General features: G+C 61.0%; 1 protein-coding gene across 1 annotated transcript in view; it reads right to left on the minus strand.

Moving 5' to 3' along the window:
* The window catches only part of SDK1 (sidekick cell adhesion molecule 1), a 455,450-nt gene that overhangs the window by 222,025 nt on the left and 224,041 nt on the right, over positions 1–9,384 (minus strand). Inside the window, exons 8-10 of the mRNA XM_015565152.1 lie at positions 8,881–9,071; positions 3,268–3,351; positions 5–39 (exon numbers count right to left, since the gene is read on the minus strand). Coding sequence (XP_015420638.1) covers positions 5–39; positions 3,268–3,351; positions 8,881–9,071 — 310 coding nt within the window. The remainder of the gene's footprint in view (positions 1–4; positions 40–3,267; positions 3,352–8,880; positions 9,072–9,384) is intronic.

The following is a 9,384-nucleotide window of genomic DNA, read 5'->3' on the forward strand; positions in this document are numbered from 1 at the left end:
CGGCGTCCTTGTACCACTGCAGCCTGGGCAGCGGCGCCCCTGCGTGGAGGCAAGAGCCAGGCGTCACAAATTCAAACCTCGGGAATCTCTTACAGGAGGGAGCAAGGGCAGTATTTTTTTAAAAAAAATATGTTTACTGATTTCAGAGAGGCGGGGAGAGGGAGATAGAGAGAGAAACATCCATGATGAGAGAGAATCATCGATTGGCTGCCTCCTGCACACACCCTACTGGGGATCGAGACCGCAACCTGGGCCTGTGCCCTGACTTGGAATCGAACTGTGACCTCCTGGTTCATAGGTCGACGCTCAACACTGAGCCACACCGGCCGGGCGGGGACAGCAGTGTGTTAACAGGCACTTCAGGTGTTCCTGCTCCCACGTGGCAGGAAGCAATGGACCCGGCAGGGCATCGGGGAAGGCGGGGAACACGCAGCCCCGACATGACCCTTCCAACGCCCTGCGCCGGCCCCGGAGAGCTGACCTGAGCCCCAAGGCCACAGTCCTGAACTGCGGTGGGCACAGCGCTGGCGGCGGGCACAGCGCCTGTCGAGGCCCCAGGAAAAGTGCAGGAGCAGCTGGGCTATTTCTGCACCCCGTGGCTTGTGCCTCAGTTTCCCTCGCTGTGAACGTGGCCAGGAGAAAACACGCCCACGCGGTGCACGGGAGGGAGCACACTCAGGCCCCCCGACTTCAGACGCTGGAATGAAAGGTGCCTCTTTCTCATAAATAAAGTTAATGTCGTGGAATATTTCAAGATAATGCATTCGCGGATCCTGTTCTTTGCCTTAATTATGTTTCCTGTCACTTTTTATTAAACCAGGAAATTAAAAAAAATCCATTTCGAGGTAAAAGCATAACGACTCGTGTAAAACCTCATAACGGCGGTTCCGAGAGGAACCGCGCCGCCGCCTGCGCTTCGCCGTCAGAGTTAAAAGAAAGCGGTAAATTACACCCCGGCCACGCCACGCGAGAACCTGCGCCCACGTGTGTGCCTGCTCTTCACACGCTGTCACCACGGCAGCCGTGTCAAGAGCTTGCTCGTCCGGGGCAGAGCTTCCGATCGCCGCTTATTGAGAGATGACTGGTGCTGTGGAGGGGTGAGCAGGGCTTCTCTTTTGGGGCAATTTCAGGTCACAAGCAGAGTCTTCCCCCCACGCACTGCAGACGCTAACTGCATAGCTTCCCTTTCAGTCATCGGCCTGACAAAGCTGGGTTTACTCAAGTGGGGACAGTGCGACCACCGCCAGGGATGTAATTCCATGTAAGATCCACGTTCCCCTTCGCCCTCCCCCTGCCCCGGGCTCAGGGAGCGGGACAGAGGGACAGGAGCGGAGCAGGGCCCTGCACCCGGCCTCCGGCCTCCCTGATGGACCCGGGCTCAGACCAGGTGGGTCACCTGCCTGGTACGTAATGATGACCCCTTCATGCCAAACGCTGGCGAAGGTTTTACGGGAGGCACCGCACGCGTCGCCCTGGCCCCGAGCATGTGGCTGGGCCTTGCCTTCAGGCCCTGTCCATGTGAACAGGGAGACGACACTCTCCCCGTGGCCCTTGTGAAGGCTCACGAAGGGCTGGGAAGTCTCAGGAGGAAAGACCGCTCTTAAGGGGGCCAGACAGTCACGGGAGAAGGTCCCTCGCATTTCCTGACCGCCCCAGCACTGACGCAGCCTTTGTTAATGCAGCGCCCAGAGAGCCCGTCTTAGGGTGAGTGTGGCGCTCTGCGCTGCGGGGTGGGAATGGTGGCAGCGACGGCTAGTAGTCATGCGGCCTGAATGACAAGAAAAGGCAACCCAGTGCTGAAACGGCAGAAACACAAAGATGTCCTCTCAGAGAATTCACAGCATCTCCCTGTCTACAGAGGGACGTGGTTGTGGGTCCCCGTCACCTGTGGGGGAGGACGAGCTTCCTGCCCTCAGGCCTGGGGCCGTGGCTGGTGGAAGTGGAGCGTCCAAGGGAGTGAGAGGACAGCCTACACCAGGCCTCCTGTGCTCCCTGTATAAATAGTACCTTCCCCGCTTTGCAGGTGAGGGAGCAAGGTCAAACACCTTCCCAAGGTCAAACACCTCCCCAGATCAAACACCTTCCCAGGTCAAAACACCTTCCCAAGGTCAAACACCTTCCCAGGTCAAACACCTTCCCAAGGTCAAACACCTCCCCAGATCAAACACCTTCCCAGGTCAAAACACCTTCCCAAGGTCAAACACCTTCCCAGGTCAAACACCTTCCCAAGGTCAAACACCTTCCCAGGTCAAACACCTTCCCAAGGTCAAACACCTTCCCAGGTCAAACACCTTCCCAAGGTCAAACACCTTCCCAGGTCAAACACCTTCCCAAGGTCAAACACCTTCCCAGGTCAAACACCTTCCCAAGGTCAAACACCTTCCCAGGTCAAACACCTTCCCAAGGTCAAACACCTTCCCAGGTCAAACACCTTCCCAAGGTCAAACACCTTCCCAGGTCAAACACCTTCCCAAGGTCAAACACCTTCCCAGGTCAAACACCTTCCCAAGGTCAAACACCTTCCCAGGTCAAACACCTTCCCAAGGTCAAACACCTTCCCAGGTCAAACACCTTCCCAAGGTCAAACACCTTCCCAGGTCAAACACCTTCCCAAGGTCAAACACCTTCCCAGATCAAACGGATCAAACACCTTCCCAAAGTCAAACACCTTCCCAGGGTCAATCCTTCCCAGGTCAAACACCTTTCCAAGGTCAAACACCCTCCCAATGTCAAACATCTCCCCAGGGTCAATCCTCCCCAGATCGAACACCTTCCCAAGGTCAAACACCTTCCCAAGGTCAAACACCTCCCCAGGGTCAAACACCTTCCCAGGTCAAACACCTTCCCAGGGTCAATCCTTCCCAGGTCAAATACACTCCCAATGTCAAACATCTCCCCAGGGTCAATCCTCCCCAGATTGAACACCTTCCCAAGGTCAAACACCTTCCCAGGTCAAACACCTTCCCAGGGTCAATCCTTTCCGGATCAAACACCTTCCCAAAGTCAAACACCTTCCCAGGGTCAAACTCCTTCCCAGGTCAAACACCTTTCCAAGGTCAAACATCTTCTCAAGGTCAAACACCTTCCCAGTGTCAAACACCTTCCCAAGGTCAAACACCTCTCCAGGGTCACATGCACAGCCACTGGGTTCTGCACAGTCCTGGTTTCTGGCCTTGCCCTCAATGTGTCCCTCCAATGATGATGACTCTGCCCTGGAGAATGCCCTGGTCCCTCCACATCACGGCCACCTAGCGGCCCCACACTCACCCATCGCTTCACACGCCATGTCCACGGTCTCGTCCACTTCCACCACAATCCGACTCTCGGGCTCAGCAGTGAAGTACGGTGGCTCTTTAAACAAGAAAACACAGGAGCAGCTAAGCAAGGAGCGTATTTCAGAAGACGCTGCAGCCTCGAGTCGGGACTCTTTTTAAAAACTATTTTTGGCCGGACCAGTGTGGCTCAGTGACCGAGCATCGACTTATGAACCAGGAGGTCAGGTTTTGATTCCCCGTCAGAGCACCTGCCCGGGTTGCAGGCTTGATCCCCAGTAGGGGGCGTGCAGGAGGCAGCCGATCCATGATTCTCTCCCATCATGGATGTTTCTCTCTCGCTCTCCTTCTTCCTTCCTCTCTGACATCAATAAAAATATATTTTAAAATGCATTAAAGAAACTATTTTTGAAAACTTCATCCGTTACCAATGTGCGCACCAAGTCTGAGCACGGAGAGCAGAGGCCAGAGACGATTTATATTCTCAGGTCTCCGGCAGCAAATTACTACTCAGAGCCGCGGCCACTTTGCAGCGTGTGGGCTTGAATCACGAACCATCTTAATTCAGGCTTTGGAAGCGCTGTCCCGAGGGGCTCATGAAGGTGGATATTTACAGCCAGAATTTCATAGGCCAGTTCGCTTCCATATCGAAACTAAACACAACTCCCGAGGCGTGCTGGGGGGCTGCACCAGGCTCCGGCCTGTGCTGGGGGACAGTGCAGTCTAGTAACAATCTCTCTAAAGTCTTAGCAGTTCTCCTCCAAAATATAGATTTAACACTCCAATGCGACGGCAAGTAACAGCTGAGGGCAAGAAGAGGAAGGGCCTGGCATCCCTCTGTAGCAGCGAACGCGCAGCCACTCGCTCATCTCTGGATACTGCACCGACCTACTCCACCAAAAAAAAATAAAAATAAAAAATCGTGGCTGCACTAAGCAATGAATTTCCTTGGAGCGTAAATTGCAGGATTTTTTTCTCTCAGTTTACTCAGCAGACAGTCAACAGTGGCCTGGCCCAGTGTGGGGCGTGCTTAGGGGCAGCGATCTCATTATCACGATGACGAAGGCGGCCTGGCTTTCTGAGTGATAATTAATGCCGGGCCTGCCCGCCAGAGGCCACGCGCAGTGTGACTTTGTAACGGTGCTGAACGTGGACACGACAGCCGGGCGGGCCTCCGACAGCAGCTGTCTCCCCAGAGCAGGCAGAGCCTAACGGAGGAGAAAGAGGCTCGCAAACTCAGCCCTTTCAAGGGACGATGACGGTGACGGAGAAAAGGCCAAGGTTCCCGGGGAGGCAGTTAGGTATCAATTTTGCGTCCCCGGCTCACTGAGCGGAAAGCCTGCGCCTGGTGGGAGACGGGTCGGAACCTCGGCTCCGTGTGGACCCGGTGGACCCGGCCGAAGGACCACGGCGGAGCCGCCGCCCGCCTCCTCAGGCTGCTCTCCGCTCGTAGGTGACCCTCGGCCTCTCCTTCAGCGGCCGCAGCGGCAGCAGCGTCCCCATCCCCCGCTGCCGGCCCATCCCGCCGACGCCACACGCAGGTCATGCCTACGCCGCTGCGTGCCGCCGTCCGATTGTAGGGGTGAGTGTGTGTGGGGCTCAGCATTGGCCTGGTTAACTGGTTTTCCTTTTCTAAGGGAAACGCTGTACCCAGTGGGTTGCACGGTCCCTGCAGGTGTAGGAGACGGTGGGGAAGGACACTGTGTCCTGTACTCGGTCTCCCTCCATGGCAGCGCCTCGCAGAACTGCGGCCATCAGAGCCGGCGAGGCGGCGGCCGGAAGCAGGCAGCGCCCCGCGCTCCGTCTCCGCTGGCTGGTGCTCGTGGGCGCAGGCACAGGTACTTAGTGTCACGCAGTGTCATCGCCCGCATAGGTGTGGGGGTCACCACAGGCCCCGGCCCCCGCTCTTCTGTAACCGCCCCTCCCGGCGTCTCCGGCACCGTGCCTGGCCCAGCTCCGTCATCCTGTCTGCCTGATGCTACGGACCGGATCCGGATCACAGGGCAGGGCCCTGGGGGCCTCCCTCACTCAGCAGCGCCCTCGCGGTTCATTCCGGAGCAGTCGCTCTGCGAAGATGAAAATCCACCCGTGGACGGTCGCGCCCACAGACCACACAGCTCCTGCGGCGGCGACTGCGATGCCTGCGGGCAGGTCGGCTCTTTCTTGGTTGGCAGTGCCCGCAGGTCCCCGGTGCAGGGAGGGGCCTGGCACGGGTCACGCTGCACACACTGACTCCGCTGGCCCGGGCTCTGGGACGGTGCGAGGAGCAGCAGCCGGGCCCAGCATCCAGGCTTCTCGGGTGGAAGCCGGCCCTGCACAGGGAAGTCACGCTCCGCTGCGCGGTGGGTGGGCGCCTGGCCCCACTCGGCGATGGGGCGGGAGGCTCTGCTGGCAGCGCAGGAGGAGAGCCGGGGTCTGTGCTCCTTTCCTTGTGGCCGAGGACACATCCCAGGGCTGGTGGGGAGGAAGCTCCCAGCACCACTGGGTTAGGGTCATGAGGGGTCAGCTGGGTTAGGGTCACATGAGGGGTCAGCTGGGTTAGGGTCACATGAAGGGTCAGCTGGGTTAGGGTCACGTGAGGGCTCAGCTGGGTGAGGTTCTGAGGGTCGGGAGGGACCAGGCGGCAGAGCGGGTGCTGGTGCTGCCCAGGGCGGGTGCAGGCCTCTGGGCGGTGGCGGTGCCCGCACTCAGGTGGGTGCCCCTGTTTGGCCGCAGCAGGGAAGCCCACGGCGGGTGAACAGCTGCGCGTCTGTCTGGTCTCATCCGCGAGGGAGGCAGCAACCGAAGCCCCTCTGCTTGCTTCCTTCCACCTCACGTTCCTACGAGAGCCTCCCTGCCCGTGACGCCCGGGACAGCGGGCGAGGTGGTCATCTCCCCAATGGACAGGCTTTCCCAGGGGACTCCGCACCAGTCCCACTGTCCCAGCAAATGCTGATGAGCGGAGGGGACTTACACCGACCCCGGAAGCCAGGGGTGCTCTGGCGCCTGCAGAGCCGGGACGGGGGTGCTCTAGGTGAGCGTCTGCCGTGGATGTCCATGCAGAGCCCGGCTCACTCAGAGGCCGGGTGTTCGGAAAGCAGCGCTGCTGGAGACCGACGTTCTAGATCCGGGAGATGACTCCCCGCCGCCCAGGACGCAGGCTGTGCTGTCTGAGGAGCCGGAGCCGGACTTCAGTCTGTGCAGCCCCCGCCGTGGCTCCCGCAGCCGCAGGCCGCCTGGTGGGCGCCCCTCCGGAGGGGTGTGCTCACGTCGTAGCTGAACAGGATGAGATGGACCCGGCCTGCCCTCCGGGTGCTGTGAGATCTTCCCCGTGTCCAGGGGCCGCAGGTCTGCGTGGCAGGCGTGTGGCAACCACGTGGAGGCCGGAGCCACGTCCGATGATGGAAGGACGTGCCGTGCTCCAGGCACATGTCCAGGCAGCGGTTGCTGCTCTTGCGAGCTGTGTGTGAGACGCAGCCTTCACTCTGACTTCCTTTGCAAAGGGGCCAACGACACATATGTCACCGGGGGCCACGCTCTCGGGAGGGCTCCGGCACATCCGCTCTCCTGGGGCCTCCCCTTCATCCTGCAGAGGTGGGGAGGGGCGGGGTCCCCTCCCTGGAGCCGGTGGCACGGCCACCTCTCTGCTGGGCAGGCATGACGACCGGGCCGGCCGCGCAGGAGGACCAGGGCTGCGGGCTGGGCCTGTGGGAGGAGAGCAGCCCTCGCCCCGTGTCGGGCCATGAGTTCCCCTCACCGCGTGCGAGGCCGCGTCCCGACCCGCCGCCCTCCAGCGCTCAGAGCAGTGGTGCCGGTTCCCCTCTGCTCCGGCCGGGACGGCACTGGCTCCGTTCTCTCTGACACGGAGGGAAAGTAGCAGCGGGCACCTTCTCACTGCCTTCTGGTCCAGAAATGACAGCAACCGCATCGTCTCTGAGCCCTGATCGCGACAGTCAGACACGAGCCACGGAGAGCCTGGCCGGGGGGAGGTGCCCTCCCCCGACCTCCCCGTGCGGCCCAGGCGGGGTCCGGCCGGCTCAGACCAGCTCTCCGGTTCAGTGATTTTCTTGGGAAAGAAAAGCCGGATGTGCTTGGGAGATGGAATCCGGCCCCCTCCCTGTGCCGAGTTCAAGGTGAAGCGGGGCTGAGTGTGACTGCGCTTCCCAGGGAAGGTGGGGCAGCACCAGGCCCAGTGCCCCCAGGGGAGCCTTACCTGTGATGGGAGGAGGGGTCACTGTGATGGGAGGAGGGGTCACTGTGATGGAGGAGGAGGGGGCACTGTGATGGAGGAGGAGGGGTCACTGTGATGGAGGAGGAGGGGGCACTGTGATGGAGGAGGAGGGGTCACTGTGATGGAGGAGGAGGGGGCACTGTGATGGAGGAGGAGGGGTCACTGTGATGGAGGAGGAGGGGGCACTGTGATGGAGGAGGAGGGGTCACTGTGATGGAGGAGGAGGGGGCACTGTGATGGAGGAGGAGGGGTCACTGTGATGGAGGAGGAGGGGGCACTGTGATGGAGGAGGAGGGGTCACTGTGATGGAGGAGGAGGGGGCACTGTGATGGAGGAGGAGGGGTCACTGTGATGGAGGAGGAGGGGGCACTGTGATGGAGGAGGAGGGGTCACTGTGATGGAGGAGGAGGGGGCACTGTGATGGAGGAGGAGGGGTCACTGTGATGGAGGAGGAGGGGGCACTGTGATGGAGGAGGAGGGGTCACTGTGATGGAGGAGGAGGGGGCACTGTGATGGAGGAGGAGGGGTCACTGTGATGGAGGAGGAGGGGGCACTGTGATGGAGGAGGAGGGGTCACTGTGATGGAGGAGGAGGGGGCACTGTGATGGAGGAGGAGGGGTCACTGTGATGGAGGAGGAGGGGGCACTGTGATGGAGGAGGAGGGGTCACTGTGATGGAGGAGGAGGGGGCACTGTGATGGAGGAGGAGGGGTCACTGTGATGGAGGAGGAGGGGGCACTGTGATGGAGGAGGAGGGGTCACTGTGATGGAGGAGGAGGGGGCACTGTGATGGAGGAGGAGGGGTCACTGTGATGGAGGAGGAGGGGGCACTGTGATGGAGGAGGAGGGGTCACTGTGATGGAGGAGGAGGGGGCACTGTGATGGAGGAGGAGGGGTCACTGTGATGGAGGAGGAGGGGGCACTGTGATGGAGGAGGAGGGGTCACTGTGATGGAGGAGGAGGGGGCACTGTGATGGAGGAGGAGGGGTCACTGTGATGGAGGAGGAGGGGGCACTGTGATGGAGGAGGAGGGGTCACTGTGATGGAGGAGGAGGGGGCACTGTGATGGAGGAGGAGGGGTCACTGTGATGGAGGAGGAGGGGGCACTGTGATGGAGGAGGAGGGGTCACTGTGATGGAGGAGGAGGGGGCACTGTGATGGAGGAGGAGGGGTCACTGTGATGGAGGAGGAGGGGGCACTGTGATGGAGGAGGAGGGGTCACTGTGATGGAGGAGGAGGGGGCACTGTGATGGAGGAGGAGGGGTCACTGTGATGGAGGAGGAGGGGGCACTGTGATGGAGGAGGAGGGGTCACTGTGATGGAGGAGGAGGGGGCACTGTGATGGAGGAGGAGGGGTCACTGTGATGGAGGAGGGTCACTGTGGTGGGAGGAGGGTTACCTGTGATGGAGAGGAAGGCCTTTGCTCGGGCTGGTTCGGCCGTACTCCCGGCCAGCGCTGCCTCGCAGACGTACTCGCCGGTGTCGGCGGAGGTCGGGGTGCTGATGGTGAGGCGCCTCCCGAAGCTGCGGAGCCCGCGGGTGAGGGTCACCCCGTTCCTCTTCCAGCTCACACGCAGCTCCTCCAGGGGCCTGGGAGAGCGAGGGCACCGTGAGGGACCGTGAGTCCAGGGAGGGGGGTGACAGCCACCTCGGGCCTGGGCAGAGCTGCTAGGGCCGGTCCTGCGGGGCTGCTGGGGTCCCCGGACACCTGACCAGTCCCCTCGCACCCTCTCCCTCCCGCTTTGCTCAGCGATGCTCCGCTCGGGCTACTGAGCAAGGCCAGCTAATTGCGGCAGCAACGCGCCCCTGAGCGCTAATGGCTCCATTTGCTCCGGGGGAGAAGGCAGAGAATAAATGCCTCTGGGGGCTCGGCCGCAGGGGAGCGGAGGCCGCAGGGAAGCAG

Source organism: Myotis davidii, unplaced genomic scaffold (assembly GCF_000327345.1).
Source record: "Myotis davidii unplaced genomic scaffold, ASM32734v1 scaffold399, whole genome shotgun sequence".
In the NCBI taxonomy this organism is placed as follows: Eukaryota; Metazoa; Chordata; class Mammalia; order Chiroptera; family Vespertilionidae; genus Myotis; species Myotis davidii.